The 17,677-nt window shown below is 46.7% G+C and overlaps 1 protein-coding gene across 2 annotated transcripts in view; it reads left to right on the top strand.

The window, feature by feature from the left end:
• PLPP1 (phospholipid phosphatase 1) overlaps positions 1-17,677 on the top strand; it is a 308,844-nt gene that overhangs the window by 279,741 nt on the left and 11,426 nt on the right. For both annotated transcript variants that reach the window (XM_085631308.1, XM_085631307.1), the window contains exon 5: positions 2,036-2,212. In XM_085631308.1, the coding sequence (XP_085487434.1) occupies positions 2,036-2,212 (177 nt within the window). The remainder of the gene's footprint in view (positions 1-2,035; positions 2,213-17,677) is intronic.

The raw sequence follows: 17,677 nt of genomic DNA, 5'->3' as shown, positions 1-17,677 counted from the left end.
CCAGGAAAGCCACCTGGTTCACCGCCAACCTCCAAGAAGCCAGACGCACCTGCAGACGCCTCGAGAAGAACTGGAGAAATAGCAAAACGCTGGAAAACCACACCAACTACAAGAAAGCCATGACTGAATACTACCAACGCATCAGAACCACCAAAAGAACCTTCATCCACAACAAAGTCCTGGCCAGCTCCAGTGACTCCACGGAACTCTTCAGCGTCATCCAGTAATTTACCAAGCCCCCCCGAGCGAAACCACGGACATCACCCCTTCCCAGGACCTCTGCAACAAGCTCGGATCTTACTTCCATCTGAAAATCAAGAACCTCTACGACAACTTCAATGACCAAACACCTGACTCTGCAACCACCCTCTCCCCTGGCAACGCCAGACAGCCCACCATCTCCGAAGAGATCGCCTCGACCATGAAAGGCATCCACTCGGGGGCCCCCCCAAAGACCCTTGCCCACTGCACATCTACCACAGAGCCGCTATTGCACCAGTATTACGACGCACCATCAACCCCACCTTCAAGACCAGCACCTTCCCCGACGACTGGAAACACGCAGAAGTCAGACCCCCTGCTTATGAAGCCCTCAGCAGATTCCCACGGACCTTAAGAACTACCGACCCATCTCTCCTCCCCTTCGCGGCAAAAGTCGCCGCGAAGACCGTCAACGCACAGTTAATAAGATTCATCGATGACCACTCCATCCTCGACCCCACCCTATTTGGATTCCGCAGCAACCACAGCACCGAGAGCGCCCTACTCGCCGCCACAGACTACATCCGCACCCTCCTCGACCAAGGCCACACCCCACCCCCTCCCCGAGTCAAGGAAGACAGTCACTCACGCACTCATAACCAGCAGACTGGATTACAGAAACTCCCTCTACGCTGGTATCAACCAGTCTCTACTCCGCAAGCTCCAGACAATACAGAACATCGCAGCCAGACTCATCCTTGGCATCCCTCGACATGAGATAATCAGCCAGCATCTATGGAACCTTCACTGGCTCCCCGTTGAGAAGTCACTTTCAAGATACTCACCCACACTTACAAATGCCTCCACAACACCGGACCCCAATACCTCAACGAGAGAATCACCTTCCACGTACCCAAAAGATACCTCCGATCCACCAACCTTGCCCTGGCCAAAACCTCACACATCCGCAGAGCTATAACAGGAGGGAGAGCCTTCTCCTACCTTGCGGAGCTATAACAAGAGTAAGAGCCTTCTCCTACATTGCGGCCAAGACCTGGAACGAGCTCCCGATCAACATCAGACGCACTCCCTCACTGAACGCCTTCAGGAAGGCCCTCAAGACCTATCTCTTTGACTGAATGGAACTGCTGAGCCTGGTGTCCCTTCCTGCACTTAAACAATCTTAAATGAAGATTTATAACTTCTATGCGTGCTGCCTTGTGAAGCACACACAAGTTGCAATTCGAAATAAAGCATTTCTCCTCTTTGCGCCCTGTTAAGAGTGGATTTTCCCTGGTCTTAATTTTGTCGCAGACCCATATTTAAACCACTTTTGTAATTATGGGGTAGCATCAAAATCAATGGGTGTTTCGGCAGAATGTGGACCGCAATGCCCATTGCCCACCTCTTTCACGCCAAGTATAGCATGAAAGGATGCCTTATTTACAAGGGAGCTTTAAGCTGGGTTAAGTGGATTAACTCATCCTTGTAAATAAGGTGAAGCCTGTATCGCCATCGCAACATCAAAAAAAGGGACGTTCTTGTGGCGATACTGGCTTGCAATATGCCCTGAAGTGAGCAGAAAACGAGAAGCTAGTCTAATCACATCCTAGGTGCAGAAATCGCATTTTCTATTCCTCACATAAGAACAGACCAATATGATGTACACCATCAGAAGTTAAATGTATTTTGTTTTTACTAGTCTTTGAAAGTCTTCAGAATATTTGATACAGATTATTTTGATGAGTGTTTGCACACTGTTTTACACCATATTGATTTGTCATTCGAATATGGAAATAGAAATTAATTGGATTTTGTTTGTTTTCCCATACAGCTTTATCTTCAGTCCAGAATGAAAGGAGACTGGGCCAGATTATTGCGTCCAACAATTCAATTTGCACTTGTGGCATCCTCCATCTACGTAGGGCTTTCGCGAGTTTCTGATTACAAACACCACTGGAGTGATGTGTTGACTGGCCTTCTACAGGGAGCGGTAATGGCGATACTCATTGTAAGTATACTTTACATTTGTTTTGTTAGACACGGGTGTCCACATTTACAAACCTGTCACAGAATGTAGCGCAGAACCCACAGTTGCTGCATTGTGTGACAGGGAAAGAGCAGAAAAGCACCATATACACAGAGGTATGACGCTATCCTGTTCTCATTCTAGCTTCAGCGCACAATCAGGCTACTGAGTGCCACATATACACCTGTGCATCATGCAAAGTTGTCTGCATGTGTCTAGATCAGGTTTTCTAGTGGAAGGGAATACTTCCAGTACAAAATACTATGCTTAGACAAACATTAAATGCAGCACACATGCAAAGTGGGAAAAGTTAGGAGAAATAAAACATTTCTTCTTTTTAATGTCTGCTTTCAAGTGGCATTACGATTTGGCAAAAACCCGGTCTACTATTGTTAGTAGATGGGGGTTCTGCGTTAAAAACCATGGGTGGTTGCTCAGGAACACCAAAGTACCACCCATAGAAACCCCTGATGCAAAGCAGTGTTTTGCAATATTTTTTTCTTACAAAGCAAATATCAATATGCTTTAGTTTGTAAATCCCAAAAAGGAAATTTGATATAGTAGTGAGGGTCAGAACTTGCCATTGGAGCTACATCACGATTCTATGTTCTTACTGTTGGGATTACCTTCATTTCCCCCCCCCCCCCCCCCCCCCCCCCCCCCCCCCATATACCTCTCCAATGGACGTTTTTATAGGTAATCTGCCATTCTGGTCAGCACAGGTCTAGCAGTCCAAAAAATGCACACAGTACAGTTTTAGGGACATTAAAACTTCGGCCTAGATTTACTAAGCCTGTGCATTGCACAGGGCAACGCATAGGCTTATTTGGAACTTTCATGGCTACACAAGGCCTTATTTGTGTGGTCTTGCATGGCTTTGTAATAAAATGAAATGTAATTCTGCGAAATGAGCTGTGTTGCATGACATTTTGGGAGGTGTTCTACGGTGGAGCATGGGCTTTCCATCTGCAACCAGCCATGGATTTTGGCACAATGCCATTTACAAAAGCTAGCAAACTTGGGAATGCCTCAAAATGCTACACCTTCTCCAGTGGGGTCTAACGGGGATAGCTTTATTTAGTGTTTTCATGTGTGCTGCATTTTGCAGCACACATAAATATTTAAATGCCTACAATGATTGTTTTTGTGCTGTAATGCAGGCACCCTTGCATAGGTTGGCAATGGTGCTTGTGTTTGTCAGCGCCAGGAGAGAGAAGAAATGCTCCATATCATTGTAAATATGTAGCATTTCTGCTCTCTCCCTTTCACGCAGCAACTCTGCTTTTTGCCCTCCTTGAAAGATTAGTAAAAAGGTTCCTAAATTTTAGTTATGTGCGTTAACTTAATTTATTTTGCTCTTGAAGTGTTGAACACAGAGAACTGGGTTACAAGAGTTTGGTTTCACATCAGTACATTAGATTGTTTTAGACATTATTTTGTTGGAATATCATTTGGCACCTGATTGCATTTATTTTTAGCCTCAGGTGGTGTGGATCGAGTTTGGGTGCATTATATCCTCAAGTACCAGCTGTGGCTATTGCTACAGTATCTATATCCAGTCTTTGGTTTGGGTGCTGTCTGTTTAATAGGAATTTTTACTCCGGCCTTGAAACATTTTTTTATGGACCGTTTGGTTTGTGCTTGGTAGGCTCAGAGGAGACTTTTTGTGGTGTAAACATAGTACATCCACCTTCAAAACATTTTTTTTGGTCTTCAAGCCCAATGCTTACAGTAGGTCCAACCTTTAATTTGGTTTGCTCTTCAAACTCCCACTCTACATGAGACATGTTGGAGTGCATTATTCCAAGTATTATGTTGCAAAATGAAAGGAGGGTGTTATTGTTGGAATAATGAACGATTAATCAGATTCCGTATAATTTTCAGTAATGAAAAAGACATTTGGGGGCATATCATCAAGGTGGCGCTATAAAATTATCGCCGCTTTAGAGTCCGTTTTTGGCCGAAAAGCGGCGATAAGGCAATAAAATTTTCAGCAATGTCAGGCTATCGCGTGAATCCTTGCATTAGCGCCCTTCCCCTTAACGCCCAGCTTTGCATCTCTAATGAGATACAAAGTGGGCGTACCTTCCCAAAAGAATGTGAGATTATCTAGCCTCACGCTACCCTGCAGAGCGATAAGAAAAGTAGTGCTAACCGTGGTTATCGCTACTTTTCTTACGCCTGTTTTTCATCTGACTTAGCCATGATATCCGTTGGAAGGTGGATATCATGGCTGAGTCTGTCCTGCCCTATCAACAAGCTATCACCAAATGTTGTGCGATTATCACTGGATTTCCAGCGATAATCGCACATTTGGCAGCTTGCGCCTGGAATTTTATCGCTGTTGAGATAAGCGTTGCTGATAGCACGCTATCTCAGCGATTAAAATTCAGCCTTAGCCGGCGATAATTATCCTCGCGCTAAGTGTGCGGAGCGATAATTATTGCCGGCCCTTGCCGATATGCCCCTTGGGGTTTCTTTAGTGTAGTATTGAGAGCACCGTTGTGGTAAATGACTTGTTCTGTATTTGAGGTCTCCTATTTTTTGTTTTATGCAGCCTACATTTCCGCAAGCAAATGGAAGATCTTCTGAACTGAGACATTTATTTGAGGGATTTCAAACTTTGAGTAATAACTGTTAAAGCTCCCTGGGGTGTTCTGTCCCCCAAAAGTAAACTCATTCCCCTTAAAATATTCTTGGTTATTGAAGTTGAGACCGGTATTTTCTAGACCTTAAAATCTTCGAGGATCGTTTTGAACTAAGGTTTGAGTGATGTAGGGCCAAATAATAATAAAAAAAAAAAGAATAGTTTTTGGAAGGACGTGGGCGTTTCGACATATTTGGAGTGATCAGAGAGTTTGAAATATTCACGTTGAAATACTGGTGATAAGATATCAAGGGGTATATTTACAAACACTTTGCGCTGGGTTAGCGTCACAATAGTGACGCTAACCAGCACATGTTTTTTTGCTAATTTACTTTCTTTTTTTTGTGCAGTTTTATATAGCGCGAACTTGACCCGAATAGGGTATCACAGCGCTTTACATAGCACCAGTTACGTTACATGAGGGCACACATTCATTTTTGTTAGGCATGGGGAGATTAAGTGATTTGCCCAGAATCACAGGATGTTCAGCGTCATTGCTGAGACTCTAACCCAGTTCCCCAAATTCGAGGTCGACGGCCCTAACCATTAGGCCAACTCTTCTCCCCTCTCCTCTTTCCAGTGCAAAACTTGTTTTGCGCTGCTACCCTGAAAGTAAAGCAAAGCAGTGCGATGCAAAGCTTTGCATTTCTTAGTGCCCATGCTATCACCCATTCCTTTTGATGCAAAACCATATCTAAAAACAATAGTAGACGGGGTTTAGTGCCAATTGAAAGGAGACATTAAAAAGAGAATTTCTCCCTTCTTTATTGACTTTTCATGTAGGAAATGTTTTAAAGTGTGTCTAAGCATAGTATTTTGTAATTGATGGGTACCCTTCCAGTACAAAACCTATGGTAGTCCCGCACAAACCTTAGCACTAAGGTGCGTGTCCGGAGGAGAGAGCCATAGATCCGTTCTCCCCGTCTGTGTTGCATAGCATTTTTGGCTGCTTTGCTGCATACCATGACTGTTGTGAAATTCTGGGCCGAACTGGTTTAGGTACATTACTTTTTGGTAAAACTATTTGGGAGGTTTCTTTTCCTATACTACTTCTTTTTAGTCAGTGACTTACTCGAACCATCTTCTAAGTACTGTTAGTTGGGTGGTGCTTTATAAATTAATTTTTATACATGTAGGCTGTTACCAAAAAAGTTAAACATGATGGACACAAATTTCTGGAATGTACCAGATGGCCACTCAAATGACAAGTGTCTCTCTTTCATAAGCACTCGTTCTGGACGACATGACTGACATTTTTAAAAGTAGTTGACAGGTCATGATATTTATGTTGACAAGTGGTCTTGGCAGGCTTTCTGGAAGTTTTATCACATGAAAGGCCCAATTCTTTCCAGTTGTTTGAGGAATCATTCCTGGGGGAATAGTGGATATGCTGCAATTCCAGAGCAGTTATAGTATATGTATATGACATTTTCACTTTTGTTCTTGCTATGAAGGCTGATATTGGGGTTTCCTGGTTTTGCAGCGTGAATCTTTCTGGATTCACTATGCTGTGCATTATTCCGCGATCTTGTGGTTGGGTCCGGATTCGTAGTCTTTTCTTTGTTTTTTTTTTTTGTAGCCCAGGTGGGCGTCGACGTCCACCATTTGGTGCACCTCCCGTGACGTCGTCGTGCTTCCTGCGGAAGTCCCACCTTTGGGGCGCCATCTTCAGATTCTTTTTTCCGCCGTTGGGTCTGGATCGTCATCGGGAAGCTCCAGAAATTCACTCGGAGGAAGAAGGAAGAAAAGCGAGTTTCATCGATAGAATCAAGAGAAGACATCAAGAATAGAACAGATTTCATCAGGAGCGCGAAGAAAGAGGACCAGCGAACCTTTTTTCTTCGACAGCCTTGGAGAATGCACGCTCAGAGACCCTGAGCGAAATGGACAAGACGCCATTCAAGTTCTGCCCAAACTGCCACCACAAGTTCGCGCAGAAAGACCAGCATCCGGTTTGCAACCTCTGCCTACCGGTGGATCACCGGAGTATCGACTGCAACGCCTGCTCAGCCTTCGCGCCGAAGACACTCAGAGTGAGAGAGAGGCAGAGAAGAGCCAACGCCAACATGGATGGCAAAGGGAAACCCCCGACACTCTACGAGCTGGGCCTCGACACGGACGACGAGGACAACGTCGCCGAGACAGCCGAAAACTTCACGGTCGTAGAGACCGACAAGAAAAAAGAAGACGAGGTAAGAGAATCGTCGAGCGCAAATCAAAAGACACCTCAAACACGAGGGTGACTCGAGAAAAACTGAGTCAAGGTCCACGAAGGGAGCCCCGGCGCCGAAAACTTCGACGTCCAAAGGGGGAACTTCGGACAAAAGGCCAAGCGGATCCTTACAAAAGGACTCCCTGGGGCAGAAAGACGCCGAAAGGCAAGGGTCGTCGAAATCGTCCCATGAAACTGGCCGATCGACGCAGAAAGAACGTTCGACGTCGACGCAAGTTTCATCGAAGAGACCCGCGGTCGACGCCGAAAGCATCTCCGAAATGGAGAAAAAGAAGAGGCGGCTCGAGGCCGAAATGGAGAACATCCTTCAAAGGAAGAAGGAGTTCGACGCCAGGATGAAGGAATTCAAGATTCCAACGGTTTCATCGGCGGACGTCGTCGAGGTCGAAGGCGAGTTCGACGCCGAAGGGCTGACAAGGGATCTCGAGGAAGAAGAGGAGCCCTATTATGAGGAAGAAGCCGAGGAAGAAGACCAACAGTCGTTCTACGATTCGGCGGCATCTACCAGCAACGACGTCGAATGGCACGATCTCGACACCGAAAACCCGGAGGAGGCCGTGGACACGTACCCCTCGAGGCCTTCGCCACCCGACGACATCGGGGTATACAATATGGTGGTGAAGAGCGCAGCAATGGCCTTCGGCGTCAAACTCGACGAGGAGAGGCCGAAAGCCGATTTTCTCGTCGAAACACTGCTCCCCATCCAGACTAGGAGTCAGTTCCTCCCCATGCTACAAAGCGTGATGAACCAGGGGAGAGAAGCCTTCAAGGAGCCTGCCACCTGCCGGTCGATCACGCCCAGGACAGAGAAGAAATATAAGCACTCCTCCCTGGACCCACCTTACATCAAGGGTAGCGTCACCGCAGACTCCATCATAGCCTCCACGGCCAGGAGAAGGGCCAACGTTCCAGCAACTTCGGGGCCACCTCCGGATAAGGAGAGCAGGAGGATCGACCTCACAGGCAGAAAGGTCGAGAGGAACGCCGCAATGCACTGGCGCATGGCGAATTCGAATGCACTCCTCAATAGACACCAATACCAACACTGGGATGAGATGGGGGAGCTAGTAAAGCACCTCCCCGAAGAATACCGCCAGAGTGCCTCTCACCTGGTGGATGAAGGCAAGAACATCGCCAACTCCTGTATAAAGACGGCGTTGGATGGGGCAGAGACTTCAGCAAGACTCATGGCCATAGGGGTCACAGAGAGGAGGCATGCATGGCTAAGAATCTCGGGATTCAAACCGGAAGTGCAGAACAACATCCTTGGCACCCCCTTCAACGGAGAGACACTGTTCGGAGCAACGGTGGACGAAAAGCTCACCCAGCTCAAGAAGGAAAACGAGACAGCGAGGTCCATGGGGGCCCTACAGCTGAGGGGAATGAGACGAGGAAATCCCTCGAGGAGACCCTACGGTAGGGGTGGAAGCCAACAGGGGACGTCGCACCAGGCGTTCCAACAAGGTCAGCAGGGCGAAGGTCACGGACAAAGTCAGCAGAAGCAAAACTGGCAATATCAACCTCGGGGCCAGTCCTTTCGCGGGAGAGGGAACGGACGTGGCCAAAGGAGGAGAGGGGGCGATCAGCCCTCCTCGAAGTGACTCAGCACGCAAGAAGACGCCTACCCTCGTAAGGTCCCCAAGGGTGAGGCGCAAAAAAGTGTCATCAGGGGGAAGAGAAAATTCAAGAGCCTACGAGCATACGTCACCAGTAGGCGGAAGGCTGAGGTTCTACCTTCAGGAGTGGCGGCGTATAACCACAGACAAGTGGATACGGAACATCGTGCAGTACGGATACTGCGTAGACTTGGAGAAAAGACCTCCAAACAGGAAGCCGAAGGGAAGGCAGAGATCGGCCCAAGAACTGGCAATACTCAGAGAAGAAACGCGGAAACTCCTACAAAAGGGAGCCATAGAGACGGTGCCGTTCAGGGAACGCAACAAAGGGGTCTACTCAAACTACTTCGTGGTGCCGAAGGTAGACGGAGACCTCAGACCCATACTGGACCTCCGTTACCTAAACAAGTTCATCAGAACGCAAAGGTTCAAAATGACTTCACTGCAGGAGGTACTGCCACAGATAAGAGAAGGGGACTTCATGGTCACCGTGGACCTCAAGGATGCCTACCTTCACATCCCAATAAACAGAAGGCACAAGGGCCTTCTAAGATGCAACATCGAACAGGAACACTACCAGTTCACAACAATGGCCTTCGGATTAAAATCTGCGCCAAGGGTCTTTACGAAATGCCTGTCGGCGGTAGCGGCACACCTACGAAAGCAGGGAATACACGTATACCCATACTTGGACGACTGGCTGGTCAAGGCAAGCTCACGCGAGAAGTGCGAGAGGCACGCAAAACGCGTAACAGACACCCTCACAAATCTGGGATTTTCCATCCACTGGGGAAAATCATCGCTGGAACCGGAACAGGTAAAGATTTTCCTGGGGGCAAAGATCAACTCCCTCAACAGTACAGTAGTGCCCAGCGACAGGAGGACAGATGCTCTACTGAAGGAGACGCAGCTCTACCAGAAGGGGCGAGCTCTGACAGTGAGGGCGGTGAGCAAGATGATGGGGATGATGGCGTCCTGTATCCAGCTGGTGCCGAATGTACACCTGCACATGAGACCATTCCAGGAATGGCTGCAACAGCAATGGTCACAAGCAAACGGAAGTTGGGAGGATCTAGTGGTTGTTACGCACGCAGTGCAGGAGGAGATAACTTGGTGGAACAGAGACAACATAACAACGGGGAGAAGCCTGACACCACCAAGCCCAACAATGACCATTACCACGGACGCATCGCAGAAGGGATGGGGAGCGCACATGGACAACCTCAGAGTGAGGGGTCTATGGGCCCCAGAAGACGCGGTCCGCCACATCAACTACCTCGAGTTGAAAACGATACTGTTAGCCCTGAAGGCATTCCAGAGACACCTGTTCGGCCAGAGGGTGTTGGTACAGACAGACAACACCACGGCGATGTTCTACATCAACAAACAAGGGGGGACACAGTCGTTTCCCCTCTCATCCCTAGCTCAGGAAATTTGGAGATGGGCCATACCTCTCAAAATAGATCTACTGGCAATTCACCTACCAGGGAAGGACAATGTGGAGGCAGACTGGCTAAGCAGACAGACCTCAGCATCACACGAGTGGGAGCTCAATGGCCAGGAAACGGAGAAAATCTTCCAGAGATGGGGGACTCCCACAATAGACCTATTTGCAACACGCCACAATGCAAAATGCCGAAGCTTCGCGTCCAGGCAACCAGATCAGCAATCCAAGGGAAATGCCCTATGGATAAGCTGGTGGAGGACATTTGCCTACGCCTTTCCACCGATACCCCTGTTGCACAGAGTGCTCGACAAGTGCAGAACCAGCAACATGACTCTGATCCTGGTGGCTCCACAGTGGGCGAGGCAGACATGGTTCTCACAGATTCAAGAAATGGCGCAAGGCAAACCGTACAGGTTCGAGAGGAGAAAAGACCTGCTCTCAATGCAAAACGGGGAGGTCCTGCACCCAGAGCCAGAGACACTCAACCTAGCAGCATGGCTCCTGAAGACCTAGAGTTCGCACACCTAAGGTTACCTCAGAGCACTATGCGAGTGCTACGGGAGGCAAGGAAACCTACTACAAGAAAGTGCTACAGCGCAAAGTGGAAGAGATTCACGGTGTGGTGCAGGAAAAAGGGCCTGCAAAACAGAATGACAAGAGACTCAACTGTGCTGAGGTACCTCACACACCTTCTAAAGAGTAACCTCTGCTCGAGCTCCTTAAGGGTACACCTAGCAGCGATCGTTGCCTACACCAGAGGTGAGAAGGGTGGAAGCTTCTTCACCTCGCAGGTGGTGAAGAGATTCATGGAGGGAGCCAAAAGAATGGCACCCCCGAAAAGGTTGCCGCCGCCGGCATGGAATTTAAACGTGGTTCTGACGGAGCTCATGAAGGCGCCGTTTGAACCCATTCACAAGGCCACTCAACAAATGTTGACGATGAAAACTGCCTTTCTAGTGGCCATAACCTCACTACGCAGGGTGAGTGAGCTTCAAGCACTAACGCTGCAGGAGCCCTACATTCAAATTCACAAAGACAGGGTAGTCCTGAGGACGGACCCACACTTCATGCCCAAGGTAGTGTCGGCGTTCCACATGAATCAGAGTATCCAGATACCGGGTTTCTTCCAAAACCCGACTACAAACGCAGAAAAGGCCCTGCACACCCTCGATGCCAGAAGAGCGGTGATGCACTACATTGAAAGAACCAAGGAACTCAGGAAGTCGAAGCAGCTGTTTGTGTCCTTTGCTACTAGCTTCATGGGTAGACCAGTCACCAAGGGCACCATCGCTAGGTGGATTGCCCTCACTATTCAATTCTGTCACAAACAGGCTGGACAGGAGCTAACGGAGGGGCCACAAGCTCACTCCACAAGGAAGAAGGGGGCCACAGTTGCCTTCCTGGCAAACACGCCCATCCAAGACATTTGTCTCGCAGCAACTTGGGCATCTGTGCACACGTTCACAAAGCACTACTGCGTGGACATTCAAATGAATAAGGAAGCACAGGTCGGACAGAAGGTGCTACAACACATTTTCAACGACCAGCGATCATCTTCCACCCAGCCACCACAAAAGTAGGAAAACCGCTACAAAATCTATGCACAGCATAGTGAATCCAGAAAGATTCACGCTGCAAAACGAAAAGTTTCTTACCTGTCGGTGTAGTTTTGCAGCTTGAAGATCTTTCTGGATTCACTAGCGAACCCACCCACCTCCGCCAGGAAGATGAGGCTGGAGGAAGAGGGGGTGAAATGGATAGGATCAAAGAAGTGGAAACGTACAGAAATATGGACAAAAGGATTAATCAATCGCCTAGGGTTAAAAAAAAAAAAAAAAAAGGGAAAAAAGAACCCGAAGATGGCGCCCCAAAGGTGGGACTTCCGCAGGAAGCACGACGACGTCACGGGAGGTGCACCAAATGGTGGACGTCGACGCCCACCTGGGCTACAAAAAAAAAAAAAAAAACAAAGAAAAGACTACGAATCCGGACCCAACCACAAGATCGCGGAATAATGCACAGCATAGTGAATCCAGAAAGATCTTCAAGCTGCAAAACTACACCGACAGGTAAGAAACTTTTCGTTACTTATCCTGTATGGACTAAAGCCACAAGATGCCCATGCAGTTATTCTTCTGTTGGGACAGATGAATACGGAAGCTTCCCATCCCGACTTAAGAGAGCATCCCAGTGTCTCAATGTGCTAGCCATATTGGCCGCAGCAAATGGTCCCTTGCTCCTCAATGCTTCAACCTGTAGCAATAAGTATACAAAACACTAATGGATGGAATGCTTGAATTAATCTAAGCCACTGGTAATCCCTTGTGCCGCATCCCAATCAGTCTTTATTTTGCACACCATGGAGCAGGGCCAAGTCTGAAAGAAGTAGTAACAAGGAGAAAAAAAGATATTTCTCCTTGTTACACCTCCCCTGGGAAGGCATAGCATTTTGGTGCATTCCCAGGTCTACCAGTAATGGTAAATTTGGGAATGCGTCAAAATCCATGTGAGTTGCGTGGGAACACCCATGCAACACATTCCTGGGGCAGAGTAATGCAGCAATTTGTGCTGTGTTGTGTTACTCTTGATTTAGCAAGCCACTCTGCCACAAAATGGCCTTGCATGGCATTATAAATTGGGGTAGCATCGCGCATGCACCACGTTGCATGGTGGAAAAGTGACACAACCCGTTGATAAATATGGCAGGAGGGTGGACAGAATGGTCTCCTGCAAATCAAGGGGCATATTTATAATTGTGTCAGATTTATCATGCCCTGCAAGGCCGCCTTGCGTGACCCTGCTTGGCTTGATAAATCTAAAGTAAAGCAAGGCAGCGGAAATCGATGCCTTGCGTTACTCTGGCCCAGGAAGGCATGCCAAGGGTGGATTGTGGGCGTTTCCATGCATCCACCCATGAACTGTGGTGCATTACCAGATTTACCCACAGAAGGTTCACCAAGCAGGCTAGCTGGTACACTGCCAGAACCACTAAACGACACTGTAAACAACTGGAAAGGAAACCGAGCACCAGCAAGAACAAGACCAACAAGACTGCCTTCAGGATAGCCGTCAACCTTTACCACAGACAGTTGAAAGAATCGAAGAAAAAGGCCTTCCCCTCATCCAATGAATCAAGCTCCAATAACAGCAAAGAACTCTTCAACCTTAAAGAATTTTCCAAACTCGCAGCTGTAACATTACCCCATTACAGGAGCTCTGCAACAACGTTGCAAACCTTTTCCACAACAAGATTGCCAACATCTACAGTAACTTCAAACCCCTGCTACCACTACCGATTTCTTACTTTCCCCACTGGAGCAAACTCACCCAACAGTACACCTCCTCCATCATGAACTCAGTCACTTAGGGGCCCCAACCGACCCATGCCCTCACCACATCTTCAGCCTAGGTGAAGCTAGAATCGGCCACGTACTCACCACCTTGTTTAACACCTCAAATGACACAGCCACCTGCCCCGAGGACTGTATATCGGCAGACGTCAATGCATTATTAAAGAAATTATCAGCTGGCGCCAGTGAACTCAACAACTACCGACGGATCTCCCTGCTCCTGGCCAAAGTATTGGAAAAAGCTAACAACTCTCCTTATATCTGTAACAGAACCTCCTACTCTACCCTTTACAACCCGGATTCTGCAGCATGAGAAAGCCCTCATCGTGACTGCCGATGATATCCAAGCCCTACTCCTCTGAGGAGAGACTGTGGCTCTGATCCTCCGAGACCTCTTGACAGCCTTCTATATGGTTTACCACCACACCCTCATCACAAGGTTGCAGAACATAGGCATCACAGGAGCCACTCTCAGATGCATTGCCTCTTTCCTCACCGGAAAGACTCAGAAAGGTTCGCCTTCACCTTCAAATCCAAGGAAATTACTGTGGAGTATCGGCAGGATCCTTGCTCAGCGCCACCCTCTTCAGCACTTGTATGACACCTCTGGCCAGAATCGCCAAACCCCCCAGACTCAACATCCTATCCTATGCAGATCACTTACAACTCATCCTCTCCCAAGACACAACTGACACCATCACTAACTTCCACAATTATCACTGATGTTGCCATCTGAATGAAGGACACCTGCTTGAAGCTGAACAAGACAGAGGTACTGATTTTGAGAAAGAAAAGCTACACATGGGACACATCCTGGTGGCCCTCAGAACTCGAACCTACTCCTACCGACCACAATAGGAACCTAGGCACCATTGTGGACAAGCTGATCAGGAAGACTCCGGTAAACTCTCTCTTCAACCTGCTTCTTCGTTCTCTGCATGCTTTTAAAGATATTCAAATGGCTACCCCAAAGCTCAAGGTGCACCATCACCCAGGTCCTCCTCTACAGCTGACTGGCATATAGCAATGCTCTCTGCGCAAGGATCGCAGCTTACTTCCTCCAAAGACTAAAGACCATACAGAGGTGTCTTGGATCTCCCTAAACAAACCCACATCACCCCCTACCTCTGTGAACTTCACTAGCACCCTATAAAGAAAATATGCCAGATTAAGCTCCTGACCCATGCCTAAAAGGCCCTATACAACTGTGGACCCGCCTACTTGAACCACCTCCTGAACTTCCATCAGCCATCTCAGCTTCGCTTCCCTTTCTCTAAAACTCACCCCCTAGATCCGATGTACAGATGCGGTGGTCACCTTTTCTCCTACCTAGCAGCAAAGGCATGGAACGAGCTACCCTGTCATCTATGGACATCTCCATCTCTTTCAGAGTTCTGAAAGTCAGCAAAGACCTGGCTATTGGGCTAATCAACTTAACCCTGCCAGCACCTGGATACCCTCTTTTTTTTTTTTTTTTTTTATAGAAATTTTTTATTGAGATCAGGACAGGAGAGCGGGACAGCACATAATAATTAGAATTACAGGCAATTAAACACATTGATCAAATCGAACAGGCAATACAAAGAAGAGCATGTATATACAGATCAGCAACCGTATCAGTTTTATCAGAATCAACTCAATGACAAAACACAGAGAGAGAAAGAGAGAGAAGAAAAGAGAAAAAAAAAAACAAAAAAAAAACTCAGTCTTTACTTAGAGTTGAGGCGCCCCAGATTCTGTTAGTTTTTTGAAGAAATTTGTGGCCTCTGATCTTAGCTAGAGAAGTTTCCATGTGTGGATTTCTTTGACAAGAAGCCACCACTCCATCACATGTGGAGGGTTGCAAGAGATCCAGGTCCTAGCGATAGTAAGTCTGGCACAACCAATCAAAATATTAATAAGATCAGTTTGTGAGGCTAAAGATGGATGATTCAGCAGGGGAATGCCAAGCAAAACATTAGCCAAGCTTATTATAATTGGTTGTGTCAAAATCTGCGTAATACCCTGGCTAACTTTAGACCAGAATTCAGTGAGTCGGGGACACGTGAACATCATGTGTTCGAGATTAGCAGCTAACAGGTCGCATTTGGGGCACCTTGTCCGTTCGCTACTGGAACTATTACTAGACCATTTTGAAACTTTTTCCGGAGTATAATATAACTGAAATATCGTTTTATACTGTTGTATACGTAAGCTGGAAGACTGGACCGAGCGATTAAAACTAATAAGTGAAGATGATATCTGGTTAGCTGTGATATTCAACCCCAAGCGGGAGCTCCATTTATCCGCGATTTTCCCGCAGTCGTCCGCTTTGAACGATGTAAGAACTTTATAGCCTAGACTAATAAGTGATCTAACCTTAGCAGTGTAGAAGCAATTCCATATATCTGAATCTTCGATTTTAAGTAACTTTATTTTGCGTATTAAGTAATCATGTATCTGAATGTATTTAAACTGTGCAACTGAAGGTAATTTGAAGATTACTCTTAGTGTCTCGAAGGCCAATAGTCCATCATTACCATAAAGATCACCGAGTGTTTCAATTCCGGCAACCTTCCACTTATGAAATATACCATCATGAAATATGTCCGGAAGACCGGGATTAGCCCATAGAGACAGTTGAGGATGGAAAAAAGACGTATTGCATTTGGCTAAAATAAGTTGCCAAATTTTAACCGTGTCTCTGATCGTCTTAAATTTTACCCGTTTGAAATAGTTTGGGTCAGTAGATTTGGCTAGAAACATATTGGAGTCCTCGCCGAGGGCGAATTGATAACAGTATAGCGTTTGTATGTTGCGGATAAACAGGCCACGGAGACGGCTCAAAAAAGCAGAGAAATAATATACTCTAAAGTCGGGAAAGGTCAAGCCACCTTGGTTAAGAGGTAGTTTAAGAAGACTAATTGACCTGCGGGCCTTCTTGTATCCCCAGATGTAACTGCTAAAGATCCCATCAAGCCGTTTAAAGTATGCATTACTAACAAGAAGAGGTATGGACCTGAATAAATATAAAACTTTTGGTAGTATGTTCATTTTGATTAGGTTGATCCTACCAACCATGCTTAAGGGGACCTTGTGCCATTTTTTTAGAGTTGTAGCGGTTTCTTTAAGAAGAGTCTCATAATTAAGTTTGATTATCTCATTAGTATCTGAAGAGATTTTAATACCAAGGTAAGTGGCTGTTTTGCAAGTCCCTACTATTTGAATCGATGGTTTATAGTTAAGAATAACTTGTGTTTTATGTGAGTTGAGTTTATAGCCGGAGACTGACCCGAATTTGTTAGCCTCCTCAGTAATTCCCAGTATAGCTGATGGAATATTGGTTGAATAGACCGCAATATCATCGGCATACGCCGTTATTTTTAGTTGTTTCTGACCGTGTATGAAAGGGGTAATATTAGGATTTGCTTGTAATGCCACGAGAAAAGGTTCGAGCGATAGCGCAAAGAGCAAGGGTGATAATGGACACCCTTGCCGAGTACCACGAGAAATTAAGAAGCTAGAAGATGTTAGCCCATCATAACAGAGCGTAGCTGAAGGACGATTATATAAAGCCTGGAGCCATTTAAGAAATCGACCATGGAATCCCATAGTGATCATTGTTGACCAGAGAAATTCCCACCCGACTCGGTCAAAGGCTTTTTCAGCGTCCAAGAGAATCATACCGAGTGGGGTGGGTCCAACCCTGGCAACATCGAATGCGGTGATGGCCATATTAATATGGGCAGTAGTATCTCTTCCCATAACAAAACCATGTTGGTGAGGGGACACCAGATGAGGAATGAGTGGAGCTAGTCGGGAAGCAAGTACCTTGGCAAAAATTTTGGCATCTGTATTGATGAGTGAGATGGGTCGATAGGACCCACATTGATCCGCCGGTTTACCCTTTTTTAAAAAAAAGACCATCCTGGTTGTATTCCAGGATTTAGGAGCCTCCCCATTTATCCCAACATTACTGATCACATCAGTAAGTAATGGCAGAATTTCCTCCGAGCATTTTTGGTAAATATCTAGTGGGATAGTATCCTCTCCAGCAGCTTTTCCTAGGGGTAGTAAAGCAATTGCTTTTCTGATCTCTTGCTCAGTGATATTTTCAGAGAGCAAATCCTTGTTTTCAATCTGGTTTCCTTTAGTTATGTGAGTGTCTAAATATT

This window comes from Triturus cristatus, chromosome 2_1 (genome assembly GCF_964204655.1).
Source record: "Triturus cristatus chromosome 2_1, aTriCri1.1, whole genome shotgun sequence".
Lineage (NCBI taxonomy): Eukaryota > Metazoa > Chordata > Amphibia > Caudata > Salamandridae > Triturus > Triturus cristatus.
This window is presented reverse-complemented; position numbering and strand designations above follow the sequence as displayed.